The following is a 21,702-nucleotide window of genomic DNA, read 5'->3' as shown; positions in this document are numbered from 1 at the left end:
GGATAGTTAAATATGGGAATGAATGTTAAACCAAAGGATAGTTAAATTGGAGAAACAGACTATGACAATATAAACAGGTACAGGGGATTTTTTTTTTAATTAATGGAATAATTAATTAAGTTCAGAGAATGAATTTTATGTTTTAAAAAATTGCAAGGGAATAGACAATTACATTAAGCAAATAATTTGGTAAATTAAACAACAGATTGTGAAATTGAGGAAAGTATTTATTAAATTGAAGGAATGGGTTATTACAATTAATTGTTAGACTGAGGGTTTTTTGTTAGACTGAGGGAATTAATTATTGATTACGAAAAAAATATTGTAAAATATAAGGTATCATTTATTACATTGAGGGGGTGATTTATGTCACTGAATATTACTTTTATACCTTGATACTTTAAGGAATTCTTCAGTGACTACCAGTATAAAAAAAGACTATTAAAACAAAATACATTTCAGCTGCATTCGTGTTATACCTTCAGTGCAAAACTACAGATTCACAAATGTCTAAAGAGTTGCATTCAGGGTAAAATGGATTTTTTTAATAAAGTTTCTTCGTTTAAATAATTAAAATTAAATGTTATATATTGAATTATAAAAAGCTGTTTATACACTTTATTTTTAAGGAATAGAGCTAAAGGGTACGATGCATTTGTTGCTGTTGTTTACTTCCTAGGTGCAGGCAAACGTAATTTTTCCTTCATCCTCTTATCCACTTCTTCTTTCTGGTTAGGGTTGCAGTGGGTTCAGAGCCTATGTAGAACCACTGGGTGCAAGGAACCAGTTCATTGCAGGGAGTCACACATCTATTCCCTAACACATTCACACCTAGCGGGTGTTTTAGCATGGCCAATTCACCCACCTATGTGTGTTTTGGGGAGGTGGGAGGAAACCAGAGCATCTGGAAGAAATCAACAACAAACTGCTCACACACATGCACAATATCTCCAGTGCCACCCGGACACTTAACTTAATACATTAGTTTATATATATAGTTTATATAGTTAAAAAAAACAATGCTAGCAATCATTTTATGTTCACTTTAATATCTGGTTGACCATGACTATTGTGCTACAAATAAAAGGCACTTTCATCAGAACCACACCTCTTCTTTTACACATTTATAATGCTAATGCCTTTAGTTAAGCCTCCCTGAATGGAGTAACTGAATAATGTGTGCAGCCAGGGTTCCAGGGGCTAATGAAACTAAACATTGTTAAGCATGTCCTTAAAAGGCAGTTGTAGCTCAGCACAGTGCAGCTTGGCCTTGTCAACTCAGAGAGAGAGTGCAACAAGTTTCAGATCCACATTCACACAGATACGGTGAGTACCAGATTTCCCTAAAACCCTTGTTCTTCTGCAAAAAACTTTGTACTTCTGCTTTTAAGTAATGTTATGCAGTGTTGTTACTGTGTTTGTGCAATAACAACACTGCTATCTGTGCATGCAATAATCCACAGAACCCTGACCACATCCTTAACCTGAAGAATGACAGAAAGATGACCAATGAAAAAAATCTTGTAAATGCAATTTACCTGACACAAATGTGTATGTCCATGCTATGTTTGACATGAATAATGGATTTTTGTCAATGTGCTTACCTTTGGAAATAAAGGCAATTTCAAGGCAAAAAAACTACAATCAAACCAACATTGTACAGTCTTTGAAAAGAAGAAAGTAGATATAAACCTATTAGATTTGGTTTGGCATTTAGTTTTCTGAAATGGAACTGTAGTCATTCAGGATTACCTGAGTCTGATAAACATATAATGTGTACTGGGACGTAAACATTTGCATGTTTCAGCAGGTGCCATCCTGTAGATCTTTTGTTGCATAATAATGCATGCCTGAGATGTGCAGCCATTCTTGATTGTATTCATACGCTTCCACAAAACATCAAAGGTTTTGACCAACTCACCGAATACCACTGAAGTTTTTAAGATAACCTGCTGCATCACTACATCAGATCGGAATTGCTCTTAATGGAGAGGTAAGATTTACCTTGATTACTTCATTAATGTTATGAAGGTTTACATGCCCTTGGGTACTAAGGTGCTTTAAACTTTTGAACTAATTAAATTTAGCAAAAAATTTAGTTTCAATCATTTTTAAATTAGTGTTGTCAAATAGTGTTGGGAATACATAGTTTGACAGATACTTGTAGTGAAGGAAATTCTGTTCGGTTGGGTAAGAAGAGAATTGGATTCCTTTAGAATTAAATCCAATTAATCCATTAATCTCTAAAAACTACATTTACTGTACATACTTAAAAATGAAGGTACAGCAATGATTCTTTGAACAATGCCATACAAAACCTATTTTCCATCCTGAAGGTGGTCAAGATGGTAAGGCTGATTAAGCTGTAAATAGGCATGTTTTTGTTTAAATTTGATTGGTTAGCCTGTGTACCTGAACTGACTGACCTAAACAGACCATGCTGGTTGACCATCATGACAAGCAAGACCAAGCTGGTCAACAGGCCTGAACAACAAGACCAAGCTTATCGACCAGCATGACCAGTTTGACGCAACTGTGGAGTACAGCCAAAATCAAATGTAACATATATCACAAGCATGTCAAAAGCTGGTTGAGCAGCCAGCGTCCCAACACAGAATTGTTTGTGTGGATGACCAGCTTTTTAGCCACCTTGACCATCAAGGTCCTGTTTAGATCATATTTATAAAAAGGGCTATAAGTGTGAAGAACCTTTAATTTTGCAAAGAACCATTACATCCACTTTACAACAACAAAAAACTTGTAATGGTTCTTTACACGTCTCTTTTAAAAAAAGAATTTTTATGGTACCAAAAAAAAATGTCTTTTTTTAACATCATTCAAAAAACTTTTTAAATGGTTTAATGCATCAAATTCTGATAACAGACTCAGATTCCCCATGCACAGAAGTTTACATCGTGTGTAAAAAAAACGCCACAGATTAAGCTTCGGAGGTCTGACTAAACACAAGCCATGCTGTATGTGCTTCTTAACTGTTGCATCTTCAGGGGTCTGGTCTCCAGTCTAATTTTAGGAAGCTAAGGATAGCTGGGAAACTATTATCAGTCTTATCTGAGTCTGTCTGGACTTCTTCCAAGAAGGACATTCAGCTTATTAAAGAAGAAGTAAAAAAAAAGAAGAAAAGTAAGAAAATGTGACTTTTGGGTTAATTGCTGGGGCATGGGAGTCTATTTCATTTTTTTTCCTTGGTAGGATTCCAGGTGCTTGTGTGCATCATTTAATAACAGTTCAGGTTTAGTGTGCTCATGTTTTGTTTTATCGTGGCTGTTTCTTTGGAAGCCTACGTGTAGGAAACATGCCACTTATGCCATTCTCTGTATGTCTGAACCTTTAGCATTCTAGCCAGGGTGATTAAATTTCCGTGTGCTAACAGGGAAACACAGCACAAAACCCGCCCACAGCATGATGTCATTTACATAGGCTAACATGATAAAGAGAGTTGCACTAGCAACACAAAAGCCAGAAAGCTGTTGAGTGCCTGGTCATACATGGTAATCCTCGACAGCCTTCTTCCCCACAGCCTAAAATTACCACAAAGAACAGCTGAGACCCTGATGATTGCTCCCCCCTCCCCCCTACTCTTTCTCTCTCTCTCGCGCTCTCTCACTCAGTCAGTCTTTCTCTATCTCTGTGACTATCTCTCGCTCAGTCGCAGGCGCTTTAGTCTCATTTCACAATGACACGCTTTAGTTACTCGGAATATTTCTCCTTATTTCATTCAAGTGGAGCAGTGAAGAGCAGCATGGCGCACGCGCCGCTCAGCCAGTGTGTTGACAGCGGAGGGCGAGCAGGGAACCTCAGCGACGTCACCTCAATCCCCCCAGAGTGAGTGCCTTTGTCATCATGCTATTGTTTAACAGCAAATGCAACCAGAGCAGCCTACAAACAAACTGCAGTTAAATATTGTTTAGATCATATCTGTAGTAGATTGTCTTAAGTATCTCAAAAATACCAGGAGTTAAATGATCAAATACTGATTATTCTACTACTATAGAATAAAGCCTAAACGCTAAAACTTAAGAGTGAGTCAAAAGGACTGACAAATTACTGAGTAAATTCAGCATATAATGTGTATCAGTGCTGAAGTGTTGACATATATTCAGCATATACTGTGTCAGTGCTGATTTGCAAATTAACTGAAATGCTGAAATATATACAGAATATGCTGAATATCAGTGCTGAAGTGCAAAAATATTTTCAGCATATACTGTGTATCAGTTCTAAAACATATTCAGCATATACTGTGTATCAGTGCTGAAGTGTTGAAATGTTTTCAGCAAATACTGTGTATCAGTGCTGAAATATATAGAGAATATGCTGTGTATCAGTGCTGAAGTACTAAAATATTTTCAGCATATATTGTGTATCAGTGATGAAATATATTCAGCATATACTGTGTATCAGTGCTGAAATATATTCAGCATATGCCACCTATCAGTGCTGAAATATATTTAGCAAATAGTCTGTATCAGTCCTGAAATATATTTAGCATATACTGTGTTACAGTGCTGAAATATATTTAGCATATATTGTGTATCAGTGCTAATTTGCAAATTAACTGAAGTGCTGAAATATATAGAGAATATGCTGTGTATCAGTGCTAAAGTGCTAAAATATTTTCAGCATATATTGTTTATCAGTGCTGAAATATATTTAGCATATGCCACCTATCAGCGCTGAAACATATTCAGCAAATACTCTGTAACAGTCCTGAAATATATTCAGCATATACTGTGCATCAGTGCTAAAGTGTAAATCAGCTGCAGTACTGAAATATATTCAGCATATACTGTGTATACTGTGTATGTATTGTTGTCCTTTTTCTGTGTATTGCTAAAATGCTAAAGCTTAAAGAGTGAGTAAAAGGGCTGTCGAATTACTGAGTATATTCAGCATATACTGTGTATCAGTGCTGAACAGTGCTTGTCTTTTTTGTGTATTGCTTAAATACTAAAGCTTAAATGAGAAATCCAGTGTGAATTGGACAAGGGGTGTAGTGACATAATAACAGTACAAACATATGTCAAATAGCCCACTCTTCCTTTCCCCCAGCATTCTAAAATAAAGTGTTTTTAGCTGATGCTCTAAATAGGCTTACAATGCTAGCAATAGGGACATAGCATTGCCCATTCAAAGAAATCTCTATTTTCACACCATTACAAGCTCAAAGTAGCTCCACACTTCATTGGTAGAATTCCCTGACATGAAGTGCTGACATTTAAGACGAGACACTGAGAACTTTGAAAGTCCACAGGTAGTTCATTAAAACATGTTGCTTAAAAGTGAATAAAATAAACTACCAAATTACTATATTGTCTCTTGTTTTAAAGGTCAAAATTATCCTTCACTACATGTTTCAAATCAGAGAACATCCTCCAACACACATCAAATAACTAATCAGTTAATTAACTGTTTATATTTCTATAAAATATGTATACTCCAGTGGGTTACATAAGTAAATAGGTTATCATCAGATACTTTTAACCCTTGGAACATGTCTACACAAGGGTTAATACTGTTGTACACAATTTGGTACTATGCATTCGTATATGCGCTTATGCTGCAGTAGGAATCAGTGGAAGTTTTGGGCTTGTGTCCCTCACTTCGATACACAATTTAGCTATAACTCAACCAGTTTGCTCTGTTTTCGTATTTTTGTATATTATTGCAAAAAGAGTGAATTTTTGGGTATAATAAATGTCAAGCATAATGTGGTAAAGCATTGAAAGCCAAAGTGGACAACATCTGCTCGTTCAAATTGCTGTTAAATTGACCCATCCTAGAGCAGAGTGCTTTAAATAACACACCACTACATTATTGTGTTGGCGAAGCTTACTCCTTAATTTGCTATAAACGCAGTCACATATAATATCATGTTGTCTTCACAACGGTCTAATTAAGCCTACACATTGTCTGTTTTGCAGAGATGCAGAGCCTATAATACTGGCGATTAGGAAAGGTGATGTGGAGACAGTGTCTGAACTAGCTTCCTCTGCATCCTGCATCCAAACACAGACAACAACAGAGGACTGGACGGCCCTGCATGAGGCCGCATACTGTGGCCAAGCTGACTGTGTTAAAGCTCTACTGAAAGGTAGGCATTCTTAAGTAAAATGTATAGGAGCTTAAGGTCCTTTCATTTGCATTTTGGGCCCAGATAGCTTGGGGAAGCTAAGCCTGTCTAGGGACTTAAGATGTTTTGCTCTAATCGTTTCTGTGGAATTCTAGATGAGAGGATAAACTTGCTCAGCAAGTAGAGCTGCTAGGCTATGATTTGTTATGTCTTAAGCAAGGTATTTATGTGTGTGTGTGTGTGTGTGTGTGTTTTTGTCACCCAGCTAAACCAACTTCAGTAGATAAGCGCACGCTCCAGGAGCAGACTGCTCTTCTGATTGCGATTGATGGAAAACACGTGGAGTGTTTGAAGTGTTTGTTGGTGGCAGGTGCAGACCCAGATATTAGCAATAAAAACAAAGACACACCACTTTATAAAGGTACAAAATCTTGATTCAAATATAATACTAAATATAACACAACTGTTCATTCTTTAACTAAAACAAATATGCTTGTATGCAAATGGTATTTAAAGCGTGTGTGTACTTTTGTGCAGCTTGTGAACAGGAGAGCATTGATATAGTCCGAGTACTTCTGGCGTTTGGAGCTGCAGTAAATCAGCGCTGTCATCGGGGGTGGACAGCTCTCCATGAAGCAGTGAGGCGTGGCAACACACAGTTGTGCGAGACCCTCTTTCAGGCGGGAGCTGCCATCAACCCCCCCAGCACCTATGGCATCACTCCTCTCATGGAGGCCGCTCGTATGGGGAGAACAAAGATTGTGGAATACTTAATCCAAAAAGGTAGACCACCCCATCATTCTAAACCAAAAAGGGCTAGTGCATAGTAATAACTTAGGGTTCACTGACTGTAGGCAAAAGAGAAACCCTCACTGGTGCTATAAAGAACCATCTACCTTAGGATGTCCTTTAATGCAAATAACCCTTTAAACAGACACAAAAACATGTAAGAACCCAAAGGTTCTTGGAGTTGTCCTGATCCCACCTAGAACAATTGCCTTCTAAGAGGGTAGACTGGAGATATTCATGCCTTTTCATGATTACTGGTAGGGTGTCAGGCAACTCTATGGGGGAGGAGGTGAAGTGTGATACTTGTCAACAGTTGTTTGATGTTGATAGTGGCACGCTAGCAAGCTGAAGACTGTGCTTATCTGAGTCTAATCAGCTGACTTGGATGAATGATAATATTACACTGAAACATGCACTGTTTTCTGTAAACACAAAACATGCATCAACTAAACTGTCACTGACATTCTGTGTGAAAATGTACAAAAAAACATCTGACTGCAAATAAAGATATTTAAATGTCACATAAAAAGAAAGAAATGGTAATTGAGTGTTAAATCTTCACTTGTGTGACAAACATGTCCCACAAGTGCTCAAATGATGGACTGATGGTTGGACCAGGAAGGCCAAGGAAATATTTAAATCTGGCAGAGATACTTAGAAAAGCCTTACTGTATGTGGGTGAGCATTATCCTGCTGAAAAATGCCAGTTGGGAGCTATTAGGGGTGACAGCTTATCGTTTCAGCAGACGCATTCAGTTTGCTGAGTGTGTCGCTTTACAGCAAAGGCAGGATGGATGCACTCAATACAGTCCTCCATACTCAAACCTGACTGGTGGTGGATTGGTCTAAACAGACCACGTCTGTAATAATTTACGTAACTGCCTAAGATATAAATGCATGCTAAATTATGCATTAATTCAGGGTGATTTATTTTTTGTTACTACTAAGTTTAGTTACAGTACAAGCCCTTTTTGAACACGAGTGCAATTTCTTGCATCTAACATTAAAATAAAGTATATTATACATATATTATATATTATTTTCCATGCCCTGCCTTTCTTCTCTGGGATGTAAGAATGTTAACTGTCAGTAGCAGATATCTGGTGTTGTCTGATAAGACCTAACTAATACAGGAGGGGTCATACCAGCGTATCTTAACTGTCACAGTTAACACTGATAAGTCAAAATCCTAAGGATATTTAAAGCCAAGCCTTTTTGTGTCACTAATGCTATTTGTGTAGCAGCATGCCTTTTGATAAGTGTTGCTTTAAATAGAGAAGAATGGTAACACTATGTTGTAGCGCCAACACCAATTCACCCGCTCTTTATCTCTTTAAAGGCGCTAATGTGAACCTGCAGTCATGTGAAGGAACAACAGCACTGAGTCAAGCCAGTAAGCATGGTCATCTGGATACAGTGGAGCTTCTGCTCAGTCACCTTGCAGATGCCAACAAAGCCTCCAACTCTGGACTCCTGCCTCTGCACATTGCTGCCCAGTATGGCCATAAAGAGTAAGTGTACCTGGTTTAAGTGCCACTTTTACAGCGTTACTGTAGCCACATATTCAGTAATTAGATGTAAATCGATGCAGACTGGTAGAGTAATTTCTATATTCCCTAAGATTATAAAAGGGAGAAACACATCTGAAGCCTCGGTTGGTTCCATTAAAACATACTGTAAGAGTAAAGTGCTTTAGGGCTTTTTGAGAGTAGAACCCTTCAGGCTGCAGGACAGCTGTAGTGGAAACAAGAGGCTTCTGGGTGAGGGGGTCAAGTGGTGCGACAAAGTACGTTATATTGACAGTGCCTGCTGTGTGACAGGTGATGCAAATACACATTTGTTTTAAGTGGCAACTGTCTATAGTCAGCCATCCTGTTTGTCATTGACACTAAGGAGCTAACCTTCCTTGCTATTTCTAATAGTAAACTATTTTGTGACATATGAATTCAACACTTTTAAAAGGGATTTTATCATCAGGAGGATGTAAAATATTAACAATAAATTTACTTTTACCCTAAAGTTACCCTTTATTAACAGAATTGAATCTGCCTGAGATTTCATAACACACAAAACATTTTAAAAACAAGATTTTTTACACAAATTAAAATGTAAAAACTTCTTCTTACAAAACGAGCTGAGAAATGAGTTCCCAGTAGGGCTGTACTGATCCACTTAGTTCATTAGTTCATGATTTGATTTGATTCATGATACTGTTTTTAAAATTTGATAATGATTGATTTTCTGATTTTAAATTAAATTAAAAGAAAGAAAAATTATTACTATTCACAGTGCTGCCTAATCTCCTAATGCAATAATAGGAATTAAGGTGGGACAATTAAAATATATGGTGCGATTGCATTCTATTATATAGACATATTAGTAAAGGACCATGCCTTTATTACTGGTAGGGATTAAAATATAGTGTTCAATTAAACCCTTCAAGCAAATATCAATATTAACCATTTTACCCATTTGAGGATGTTATTTTCATTACTTTTCATTTTATGAGTGCCTTCATAAAAGTCTACATTTTAGTTTTTTAATGTAAAAAATAAGAATAAGAAATTTCTCCCAGGAGGGAATATACAGTATAAGGTTATTTGTTGGATGGCCTCTTTATGAGCCTGAGACAGTTTATTCACACTTAGTAAAGCTGAATTAAGATTTATCTCTTGGCAGAGTCTGAGATTGTGCTTATCTTAAACTGTTATCTCCTTATTCCCAGGATTGTCTCCTTGTTGCTGCCCGTCACAAGTCGATCCAAGATACGGCAAAGTGGGATCACACCGCTCCATCTGGCAGCTGAGTTCAACCATATAAATGTTGTGTCTTTCTTGATCAGTTCTGGGACTGATGTTAATGCCAGGCTCTCGGATAAACGCTCGTCCTTGTTCCATGACCATCGGAGCACAGCTCTGTACTGTGCAGTGGCAGCTGGTAATGCAGAGCTTGTGGAAGCCTTGCTCAAGGCCGGTGCAGACCCCAACCTGGATCCCCTCAGCCCACTGATGGTAGCAGCCCGCCTGGGCTGTTTTAGGACTGTTTCCAAACTGGTGGAACATGGAGCCGATGTTAATGCTCGCATACCAGCCCATCCCACAGATTTCCCAGGAGTATTGTTGTGTACGCATCATTTGGGAATTTTACAGTATCTGATGGACCACGGCTGTAAGGCACAGGACTGTTTTAGATGTTCCCATAAGGACAACCGACAACATTATTCCAATAATCAAATCAGACGGGAAGACAGGGATCAGAGGACTCCAACAGTGACTACAAGTGCAAATCCACCACAAACAACATGCACCGAATCAACCACCAGAAATCTACAGGTATAGACAACTAATAAGTATCTAAATGGTTATACAGATACTATTATCATCTATAAGTTCTACTGATACAGAGTTTTTTTAGGCCATTTTATTTTGTTTTTCAATAATATTATTATTGAAAGGAACTATATCCTTAAGAACATACTGCCATGTGTGTAGTCATGTGACTCAAACCTATACAGATGTCAGGGAAGTAATATGGAGGAAAGCCAACTGAGCATCTCAAGCAGCTTGTACAATCATTTGTTAATCATATGATCAAACTGACCAATTAATCATGATTATTGATTTGAGGTCATATTGTCCAGCATTACACTGATGAGTCCAGTTAATCATTAACATGAAAATGAAAATGAAAACTGTATACAGCAGGGATACGAAACTGAAAGCTAGAGTCTGGCACTGTTTGCTGGTTTCAAATGAGGGAATCCGATGTGCTTGAGTAGCACAAGCACAAAAGGAAATTAAATTTACGAAGTTACTTTTGTATAGAGTCTAACAATTTATCTCTATTCACACATGCACAGTATCCAGTAACTTTTTTTTGGATGTTACCCATTGAAGCTGTATGTATAAATGCTAATGCTGCATCAGTTGTACCAGACACCATTCAAACTTTGAACCAAGGGGCTGGCAGGATAAAGTCTGAGTTACGTCTGGTACAACTGATACAGATGTTTACATTCACACATCAGCTCGTCTGGGCAATCCCACCACCCCTTTCTTAATACATGGGGAACATTTCCTGTAGTAAGAACACATTTGAGACACAAAATCTTTGATGATATAGTACATACGTGAAAGAGCAGCTCCAGATAATATGACGAGGTTAAAATTACATTAAAATATATTTAACAACATTTATGCAGTGATTGCTTACCGTAATTAAAACCAGCATGTCAAATTCATAATATACTTATGGTTATAAAAAAATACTTCAATACTTAAATCAAAAATGTTTTTCTATTTTACTGTGTATTTTTTTTTTTTTTACATAATTTGTTTTTAACACAGCTGTAAATCATTTGGCTATCTTGTCCCCAATCTCAATCTCCAGTTTTGTGAATGGATCTCCTCCACCTCTATGCATCACATGGCCGCACCTCTAATCAGCCTGCTTTTGGACTATGCTGGGAATGTCCACCTGTGTTGCAGAGTGACTGAACAGTTAAACAGGAAAGAAGAGTGGACTGAAATTAAGGAAAAAGCATGTAAGTAAATCTTACTTAAACTTATAAGTCCCATCTATACTCATGAATGTAATCCTTTAAATCTCATTAAGAACTCTTAAATACATATGCTGCATTCCATTTAAACCTAGATATAAGAATTTAAATAGGAGTTCTCAGTAGGAACTTACAATTTTAAAACCTCCGCAAGTCGAATTTCCTACTCTGACATTCAGAAGATTTTAGAACATGAGGCATCTGTGCTACATGTCAAATGAGGAGTTTTATACTGGTTATTAGCACTTTTATTTATTCATCTCTCTTTAAATCAGCTGTGCACACAGTACTGTCTGAATTCTATCTGTGTTTATGCTTTTATCATGTGTGGATGTGCAGACTTCTGCATAATGCATTATCATCTGGTATCGCTAACTCATGTGTGACATCATTTCCAGCTCTGAATTCTGAGGTAAACGGAATGTTGCATTATTGTTATTGTACTCTGACCTTTCTAACATGTTATCTCTACAGCATCTCCTCGCACACTGACGCACCATTGCAGGCTGAAGATTCGTGAGCAGATTGGTGCCCAGAGGCTAACCTCCATGAACACGCTTCCACTACCAGCCAAACTACTCCAGTATCTGCACTGTTCACAGAGCAGCACTAGAGAATACCCAGATCTGATGCTCGGGTCAGATCGAACACAAAATGTAGGACTGCAAAGAAACTTTTGATTCCTTATTGTGTCAGTTTCTACACACATAAGACTTTGAAAAAAACACAATGGTAAAACAACTAAATACTGAAATATGTAAATCAGGGAATGTCTGAAAATGCTGCTTATGTTACTGCTTTTTGGTGGCTGTGTTTATGTTGATTTGATTGTGAGAATTATTGATATTCCGTTGTAGGGTATGAAGAGATTTCATCGTCAGGCATTCAGTTTGTAAGTTAACATATATTTAGGTTGAATGATAATTTATAGGTAAACAGTCAAAAATAACTGTTGTCCCTAATAGCCTATACACAAAACCACAAGCCAAACGTCTACAGGAATTGCACTAATTGCACTGGGAAACACAACTACTGAGTGAACTTTAAATACAGTACGTTTTGACTGAATATCAAAGAAACTTATTGTAAATTATATATTATGTCATTATTGTGTGTGTGTGTGTATCAGTGTATGTGTGTGTATTTGTGTTCAGTGTGCCATAAAAGAGGAAAAAGAGCATTCATACCTAAGTGACTGTGAGCTCAGGAAACTGTTACAGAAATGTGTTTGTTATATGTGCCTGTTCTTGCTTGCCTGCTTGCTATTTTGTTTACAGTAAGTGTGTGTCTGTGTGTGTGTGTTTCACAGTATTCACTGTATTGATTGATGCTGGATTTACAGTTGGAATTGCTTTACACTCACAGTGCATGAAAGTGTTACAGGCTTAATGAAGTTGTTTGAATGTGCACAGTATCATAAATTGGTACAATGAACTGCAACAGAGGACAAGGGTGTGAAAATAAACTGAGATTCTTTTACTGTTTTACTGATTCTAGGTCATTTGATGTAGCATATCCTAGTCATCGTGAATATATCTAAGTGCTTAAATATCATAACTGTTTTGTGAAAACCTTGTATTTCCAGTTTTCATGTTTTTCATTTCTGACGTAAGGTAATTACTTCACAAAAGTGTTGAATGGACCAAAATGTCTTTTTTACATTCACTTCCATTGAAAGTTAAGTTTTTCTTCATCTTCTGTGAGTTGCCATTTTGGACATCCAAGTTTTTGCCCAAACAAAAATGATATTTCCTTAAACAGGGTGAATAGATAGTTGCATTAACTCAAATCCTGACATGGCTGGTCTCTATTTTGAAATATCACTGACATCACAGATCCTTAAAAACAGCATGAAAAAAAAACAGGATGGGTGCTCATAAATAACTACAGCAAAATGGGTTAGTTATACTCAGTGCTATTATCACAGAGGCTAATATTAGACATTAATTACTTTTTCTAAAACAGGGTCTCAGGGTAAGGCAAGAGCACGGACACACACTGCCTCAGTAACAAGCTACTATAGCTGGATTTGTGTTTGCTACATTTATTTATTTGTGCTTTTAAGTGCTTAATCAGAAATTGGTTGGCCTAAGGCCTATTTCAAAACAATTACAAATTTAACAATGCAGGAATTTAAACTTGGAGAGCAATGCAGATGATTTCTCAAAATATCTGCATAATTAAACTGTTAGGATGTAAACAATGTATCTTAAGAGTAGTTTGTTGTGAAATACACCAGAATTGTTCATAGTGGTGGAAACAGGAGTCAGATATTCAAAAGTATGCATCTCATATAAGCAATTACATGAAACCATTAAGAATATATCCAGTGATGTTACATCTCAAATAGGGCTGCACAATATATCGTTGGAGCATCGACGGGACTTCGCAGGACTTGCATTTACAAGGAAGCCAAATTTAAGTCATACAGGTCATTCTACAGCTTGTCTAACAAAATGTTTTTTTTTTTTTACTTTTCTCATTTATCTGCCCAATATCATTTAATTGTCTCCAGTCCTCAACACAGTGCAAGTTATTATTATCATGACAAGTTGGATTAATCAATTTAGGTCAAATTGGTCAACATGTGTGTAGTGCAATGATAAAATAATGCAATGTCTGTTTTTTCCTCGCAATATTGTGCATCCCTGCTCTTAACCACTGCATGAAACTTCCAGAACAGCCTTTTATACACATATACACCCAGCTTATACAGATTCCTCTATAGTTATTTCATTGGAAACCATAAAGTTATATACCCCATGTGTATATTCTTACGTTCATGTAATCTTTTCTTATGATCCCACAACATTAAAACATTTTTTTCCAAGCTTTACACAACTGATGTCACAAGATTAGGATTATGAAAACATTTTGAGAATGTTACAAAAACTGTAATGCTTATCCAGCCAGAAACTACATAGTTTCAATAAAAAAACGAATGTTCTGGGAACCAGAAAGGGAAGCTGGGTATGTATGTGTATTTTATATTGTTTATAGTTCAAATGTTTCCAATTATGTCTAGTTAATTCACACTTAAACCGGTCTAAATGAACCCGAAAACACTGAAAATAGAAGTTGAAACCGGTTTAGTGGGAATCGGTTTCACCACCACGTGAGTTGTGCTGTTTTTAAGAGCGTCCGGAACTTTCTGCATGTCCAGTTCAGTTCCGCCGATTTTGGTCCTGAGACCCACGTGGGCGAGACTGGCCTGGGGCAGCAGGAGGTGCGTGTGCGCGTGTGTGTGGAGAGCCTGGGACCCGCGGTACTGGAACGGAGCGCACCCACACGTGAGCGCCACTCTGAGCGGCTCCAGGTCCGGAGAGCCGCGGCGGGCAGGGGGCAGCAGGTCGGCTGCTCGCTCATCTCCGCCGGACTCTCTCTGCGTGCGAGTCCCCGCGTGTGCTCTCCTCTTCCACGCGTGGTGAAAACACGGGTGCGCGCCGTGAGGAGCGCGGGGTTCTTCCCAGAATGAGGCCGGGAGCTGCCGCTTGCGCATGGGCAGCTGTCCTGCGCGGGATGGGTCCTCTTCCCGGTCGGGGTTTGGGTCCAGGCGCTCTGCGCGTGGCTCCCGCTTTTCGGTCAGGTGGGGGAGGAACGCGGGGCTCTCGTGCGTGAGCGGGGTGGGCTTGTCCTCGATGGGTTTGGGGGCAGAGTCGGGGGCTCGATGCGCGTGGCAGCGGGGCATCCTGGAGTACTTCTGAGAGAAGCGCTTCAGCTGCTTCTGCAGGTACTTGCGGTGATCCACGGAGCGCCTGCACGGGGCGGACTTATCCAGGGCTGCCTTGATGTCGCTTGATGCCAAGTTCACAAAGTTCAGCAACGTTTTTACCTCACTGTCAGAGCTGGCCATGCTTTCTTTTTTATTTCCAGTTTGACAAATTGGTTTTAATCCATTCCGTTGACGTGATTTACGAACCAGTCTGTAAAAATAATTTGACAGTTAAGGCTAATGTTAGTCAATTTTTATATACGTTTTTTTATATTTTACGTTTTTGTGTTGTTTTTTATTAATATTATTAAAGCTTGATTTTAAAAATTAATAATTTACTATTTTGATTAATCGCGCAGCCTTACTTTAAATTCCCTTTATATTAAACTACTTGCAAATGTTTGTTTTTGATTTTACATTAAAACGCAGAAACTTACAAATATTAATTTTCAACGTAATATTTATAAAAAAAACAATAAAAGTAAAAAACAATCACAAAATAAATTACAAAAAAAACTTGACGAGGCTATTAAACCACCTAAACAATTTTTTTTACTAATACTAATAAATGAAGGTTAAAATAAAGTAAAACAACAACATATTATATATCCTTATACAAAAATAATATTATAATGAATAAATAAAATAATAAAACTCACTATTTTAGTAAAGCTCCCAGGCTTGCTTCGCTCTCCCTCTCTCTGGAACGGTTTAACCACTTGAAACGAGCTGAATGAATATAAACTTCGTGTAGTTATGGTGCTTTTCTTTGAGCCAATCAGCGACCTCAATCCCCCCCCAGCAGCGACCCAATGAGTTCCCCGCTATCGAATTCTTTGCCCTCGCAAATTGTTGGCATGGCAATCCCTAAGAAAAGAGGCTAATAGATGCTATATTTCTTTGTAGCAACCGTTGTCTCCCCCCTCCACACACACACACACAGATTAGACTCACTTTCAAGACTCTTAGTGTTTGGCAGCATAAGTTTTTGATTTCCTCCACGTTTTCAAAAAGCATTAATTGTTTCTAAACCACAGATAGCTAGTCAGCTAGCTAGCTTGAACATCAAAAGCTTGGTAGGCCACAGCTAGCATAAGCCTGTGTCCACTAGCTGGGGTGCTGGCATGCTCCACCGCACCAGGAGAATAACGAGGCTTTTAGGGTTTGGTTCAGGCTACTTTTAGCTGTTCTCTTCTAAAGTTCTCTCCTCTACCTAAGAGTGATGTAAGGAGAAGTAGGATTTGGGGTAGGGTGGGGTGGGGTGAGCCGGGTGGTGGTGATGGTGGTGTTGGGGGGAGTCTAAAGAGATGTGCATATATCCATGGAAAGGGGGCCTGAGCGCTCAAGAATCTTGTCTTTCTGTTTGCCCCCTCAATCGAGCACCACAAAAGCTGAATTACTCATTCAAACCTCGCGGGACAAAGGCGAAGGAGCTGGATAGCACTCCTGCATTTGTAGTCAAACATTTAGAGACTTAAATCGAGTCGTCATGAAGGAGAAAGAGTTAGACAAAGCCCATAGAATTGCCATCAGCAAACATTTTCCTGTGTCATATTAGTGGGGTCTCCATGACTCCTTCTGGCCCGGGGACAATAGCACAAGTTTGCACACTCGAATACTGTCACCCTGCCAACGCCGACAAGGGCCAGAAACAGGACAATCCCTGCAGAAAGCACGGGCTCGGTGGGGAAGGTCGCAATAGAAAAGGAAAAAGGGACTTGTGAAATGCTAATTGAGCCCCGTCCCACATTGAGAGGGGGGAAAAGAGAGCAGGCTACCTATCGTCCCGTTGCGCCACCTCCTCCTGGCAGAGGGGTATTAGTGGTGAGAAGCAGTTGTCTGGACAGCACACTGCAAAGCATGCCCAAACACCTTAGCTTCACACGTTGGGGCCTATAAGCACAAAGCATCAGTGTAGATTCAAGGGTTTTGTGGGGCAGTTTTACACAACTTTTTGTATATAGTATATTGTAAGGTATTGTGTGTTATTATGGATGTACACATTCAATCCTGTTTTACTGAAGAACCTGTTTTAGATGCTGTAGATGAAGATGGAGAAAGTTGTTCTACTTCTGTTTTCGTCAGAAGACACTAAGGCCTCTGTATTTCTTAAAATAATGATAATGTAATAATTCATAAGCAGAAACTCTTATTGCAACATAGCATCATTCAAAAGTAAGTTGATTTATTACAGAGTACAACATACAAACTGTACCTGAGGTACCTGTTAGGCACCTAAAACTAAAATATATATTTAAATCATTTTATTTTTTCAATGATAAAAAAAATGTAAAAATATCAAGAATTTCTTATTTTGAAGTAATTAAAATCTAGAGTTACTTTGAAAAACCAAAGCTCAGTTCCAGATTTTTCCTGGATCCCCCCTAAGGATGTGTTAAATTCATTTTTTGCATTGTACTTTATGAACAAAATAATAAGTGTGTAGGTACTTGCAAACATGTGGCCCTGCCTTTTGCATAATGTATTTGAAATTAATTAAAGTTAATGGAAATACAATGGAAATATTTCAGTAAAGTAAAGACACATGGAAAAAAAAAACTTAAATACAGTAATTAAATGCATTTACTTCGGTTACTGTCCACCACAGAGTATGACCTGTCACTTCTCATCTGTAGAGAAACTCAGCAACAAGTAAATCACTCCAGATATGGGATTTTTAAATATAAGTATATTTCTTAAGGCATATATTAGTTAAAGGTAGAAAAAATAAAGTTTGAACACAAAAGCATGTAATTCCACTTTTATGTTCTTCAATTCTTTTATGTCTGTAAAAAACACATATAAACACAAAACATATCTATATTAAAACTGCATCTACAATTATGGCATTAACTGCATAAGACATATGTAGGGGCACCTAAATGGATAATACATATAATTCTAAATATAAATGTGGCCCTACAGCAGATGTGCAAAATTACAAACTGCAGCAAAACAGAATGAGAAAAAACACTCAGAAATAGAGTGAAAGGGAAAATGTAAGGGTGTGCTGGAATTCTGCTTCAGAGTGGTTTCTTATACACTACAGCCCAAACTGCTGAAACCTGAAAATGGTATTTAGAGCACACTATTGCAGCCTTCCCAGTGTTTTTATCACTTATCCCCATCCAGCAGCCCTACAGCTCAGAGTCTTTACAGGCTGCAGGACTCCATTGTCATTCTCTTTTTCTGTTCTCTCCACTCCTCTGTCCATCTCAAAAGACCAATTAAACAATGGCAGACCCCTCCCCTGTCCGCCTGCCTCACTCCTGCTCTTTTGAAGTGAGAGAGAAAGAGGGAGGAAGGAAGAAAATACGATGGGCTAATAAACCCCCAGTGTCTGCCTGTCTTTCTGACAGTCTGAAGAAGATGGATGGTTGGATTGTGGGTCAGATGATTGATTTATATGGAATTAAAAGACATGGTTTGTAAACGTGGACGGAAGTAAAATAAGTGCCATAGTTTGGATTTACATGCCTGTGTGTTTACATTCTTCATGTTTTAATATTTTTCAGGGGAAAATAAAAAAGATGAGTGCGCGTCACACAGCACATATATACTCAGATGATACTCAGATGGAATGGATACTATACATTGGTGTGTCTGTAAAAGCCTAGAAAGCACCTGAAAAAAGAAAGATGGTGCACTATGATGTTGGGCAAACACTTAATTTTATATCAAAATCCAAGGTTGTACAGGTGCTAAATGTTGGTTGGAAATCAAAGTGACTTACAGAACCAGTCAAAAGATTGGACAGTACCAGTCAATGTCTTTATGGAATCACATAGTAAAAATTCCCTGACCTAAACCCAACTGATATGGTGATTTGGGATGAGCTGGAGCTTCACAGCATGAAGGAAAAGCAGCAACTATTGTTCAGCACCTCCAGGAACTCCTTCATAGTGTTCAATAAACAAAATTCAATTACTAAAGGTAAAGCTTGATGTCAACCCAGTTTTGGTTTTTGATGAAAGCAATACCATTCGAAAGTTTGGAAGATATGTTTTCTTTATTTTTACATTGTAAATCAAATATTAAAAGAAAGAAAACACTTCCAAACTTTTGAATGGCATTGCTTTCATCAAAAACCAACACTGAATTGACATCAAGCTTTAACTTTAGTAATTGAATTTTGTTTATTGAACACCATGAATAGAAATAACAACATATTGTTTTGTCATCAGGGGTGAAGTAACAAGGTCAGATGATGGTCCCATTGAGCAAACTTTATTTAGAACAGGACAGAGTGTGAAAGAACACCAACAAGCAGTAGTTCTCTCATAAAATAGCAGCTCAGTGGAGACCCTTAATGCCTCAGCATACTTCTGCTGTGGCAATATTGAGTAGGCTTCAGCGGACAATGAGAAACAATAAAACAACCGCACATATTGCACAGAGGCTTTACCCACCTTGTAGCTCATATTAAATTTAAGTGAACAGGTGACAGCTATAATAAACTGCATAAAGTATACGAGTTCCTAAGCTAGCGAAGGTGCATTGAGCTTCATACAACACATGTGCTCAAACAAAAAACAAACAAAAAAAAAACTCCCAGTAACCCCAAACAAAGAATAAGTGTTGCTGCATAGCATGATGGAAGAGTTTTTGAGGTTTGGTCACCATATCGCTTTTTTTTTTTTACGTTAATAAAACATTATGACCTATACTCAGAAAACTATGTATATCAACATTGGTGGTCACCTGGGAGATATGAAGACATCTTGTGTAGTATTTCTCTTCAAATACATACTTCAATTTGCCAAAAGCAACAGTTCCTAAATATACTTGCTGTATCAACACTAATCAAGACTACAAAGCATTAAGCTGCACCTACTAATGTATTAATGTTCTGGGAAGTATTCCAGATACATTTGTTCTGGCGCCTGCTGGAAGCTGCATCAGTACTTAAAGTCTTTAAAGTAATAAATTACTGAAAGAGTGGAAGGAGTAGATTTACACCAAAGACAGATTAATTATAGACAAACCAGTTCAGTGTTTATGATTTTTTTTTAATATTCCATCAAAATTCCATCTTGACCAAACATTTCTGATAAGATTTTTACCCAGCAAAGGTTCTGAATTCAGATCCTTGTCACTTATTTAAACAGTGTATTGTAAAAAAAAATGAATATTGGGAAAGCAGAAACATGTTTGATAAAAAAAGATGTTTTTAAACTAATAATTCTGTATTATTTATCTAAAAAAATACTCGCAATGCCTCTGGAAAGCTGTAACGTGTTATAATGGGGAACAACTGTCCTAAAACATCCTGCACTACCAAAGTCTCCCACTAGAGGACAGCAGTACTTCGCTAAAATAATAATATCCCCATTATCAGATCAAAGCATGTCTATGTAGTTGAGATATTCTATATATATAAATTTCAGCAAAGTTTTCCAAATTCTACTTTTATGCTAAAGCAATAAGTATGATATTTAGATGCCTTGGGTTAGATGTGACACTCAAGGAAATAATTCATATATAACAATTTCTAATTTATTTTTTCATTAATTACCAAAGATCAAGTCTCTCCTCTATGACAGGAACACGGCTTTAAAGAGCAAAGACCAGCACATATCTCCTCCAACATGTGTGGTTAAAGGCTAATACCATTCTGATAGACCCTGGGCCACAGCTGGTACATGGTAGAACTCAGCATTGCTAAGCAGTGCTTTTACCAGGTACGTCCTCTGGGGCGAAATAAGATCGGCCTGATGTAAGACCAGGAGTTGTAAATGTCAGGTCTGCCTCTCAGTTTATCTCTAATAACATAAAGGCCTGGCAGCTCCGTTATTCTCCCTTAAAATGGCACTTGTACCCCTGGGCTACCACTCTGCAGTGAACATGTCTACGTGCCACCACGTTCAGGTTTAATCACTCACTTTAGAAGTTTGTGAACACTTTGTGAGAAAGACGTTTTAACAGGAAAAATGGAACAATGAAGAATATGACTGCTACTGTATGTTTTACTTAGTCATTTTAAAGTAATAGGCTTGTGATTAAAGCAGCAGTCCTTAATATGTTTTTTTTTAATTGAAAGAAAAAACAAATTCTGAGATGACAGTGGACAAAATATTCTCATTAACGGCATCAATTTCCTGATAGAACCATCCCTGTAACATTTAATTCATTCATTCATTCATTCAAAAAAAAAAAAAAGAGTTGTCTGGGAGCAATACACTAACATGCCAAAAATCATGGGATAGAACCAGTGTCAGTGTGGATGCAATTTCTGCCTAAATCATTTCCTAGTCATACATTGATGGTCAAGACCAGGGGTCACCAACATGGTGCCCGCGGGCACCAGGTAGCCCGCAAGGACCTTATGAGTAGCCCGCAGGCCTGGTCTAAAAATAGCATTTTTGTTGCTATTCTTTTTTTTTTTAATCACAGTTGCATTGATGTAATTTTAGATTATATTACATTAATATTAGCTTAGAGATAGCCTATAGTTTATATATTATTATACAATATAATGTAATATAATATGTAATATTATATTAAAATATAATATAAAATGTAAACACTTGCAGAGATTTATAATAATAGTGT

At 37.7% G+C, this 21,702-nt stretch overlaps 2 protein-coding genes across 3 annotated transcripts; one reads left to right on the top strand and one right to left on the bottom strand.

Annotated features, from left to right (window-relative positions):
• The first annotated feature begins 340 nt into the window (after positions 1-340).
• Positions 341-12,922, top strand: asb2b (ankyrin repeat and SOCS box containing 2b). 2 transcript variants are annotated; one of them, XM_049463953.1, is made up of 9 exons: positions 341-1,993; positions 3,742-3,843; positions 5,943-6,112; positions 6,357-6,512; positions 6,629-6,874; positions 8,220-8,391; positions 9,606-10,212; positions 11,270-11,423; positions 11,913-12,922. In XM_049463953.1, the coding sequence occupies exons 1-9, from the start codon at positions 1,986-1,988 to the stop codon at positions 12,116-12,118; spliced, it is 1,821 nt and encodes a 606-aa protein (XP_049319910.1). In that variant the 5' UTR covers positions 341-1,985; the 3' UTR covers positions 12,119-12,922. The 2 variants fall into 2 exon arrangements, with proteins under 2 accessions (XP_049319910.1, XP_007257438.3); XM_007257376.4 differs by lacking the exon at positions 341-1,993 and having other exon boundaries at positions 2,050-3,843.
• Positions 12,894-15,902, bottom strand: LOC103040596 (protein FAM181A). The gene is made up of 2 exons (XM_007257459.4): positions 15,810-15,902; positions 12,894-15,361 (listed from the first exon to the last, which is right to left on the bottom strand). The coding sequence occupies exon 2, from the start codon at positions 15,289-15,291 to the stop codon at positions 14,485-14,487; it is 807 nt and encodes a 268-aa protein (XP_007257521.1). The 5' UTR covers positions 15,292-15,361; positions 15,810-15,902; the 3' UTR covers positions 12,894-14,484.
• Positions 15,903-21,702: the final 5,800 nt, after the last annotated feature.

Source organism: Astyanax mexicanus, chromosome 14, assembly GCF_023375975.1.
Source record: "Astyanax mexicanus isolate ESR-SI-001 chromosome 14, AstMex3_surface, whole genome shotgun sequence".
NCBI classification, from domain to species: Eukaryota; Metazoa; Chordata; class Actinopteri; order Characiformes; family Acestrorhamphidae; genus Astyanax; species Astyanax mexicanus.
The sequence above is the reverse complement of the archived record's forward strand: the minus strand, read 5'-3'. Positions and strand labels throughout refer to the sequence as shown.

Bases quoted from the DNA above. Each gene is read 5' to 3' on its own strand.
- LOC103040596 (XM_007257459.4), bottom strand. From the start codon at position 15,291: ATGGCCAGCTCTGACAGTGAGGTAAAAACGTTGCTGAACTTTGTGAAC.
- asb2b (XM_007257376.4), top strand. From the start codon at position 3,695: ATGACACGCTTTAGTTACTCGGAATATTTCTCCTTATTTCATTCAAGT. The intron at 10,213-11,269 runs GTATAGACAACT...CTCAATCTCCAG, and splicing joins CAACCACCAGAAATCTACAG to TTTTGTGAATGGATCTCCTC. The intron at 11,424-11,912 runs GTAAGTAAATCT...TTATCTCTACAG, and splicing joins TGAAATTAAGGAAAAAGCAT to CATCTCCTCGCACACTGACG.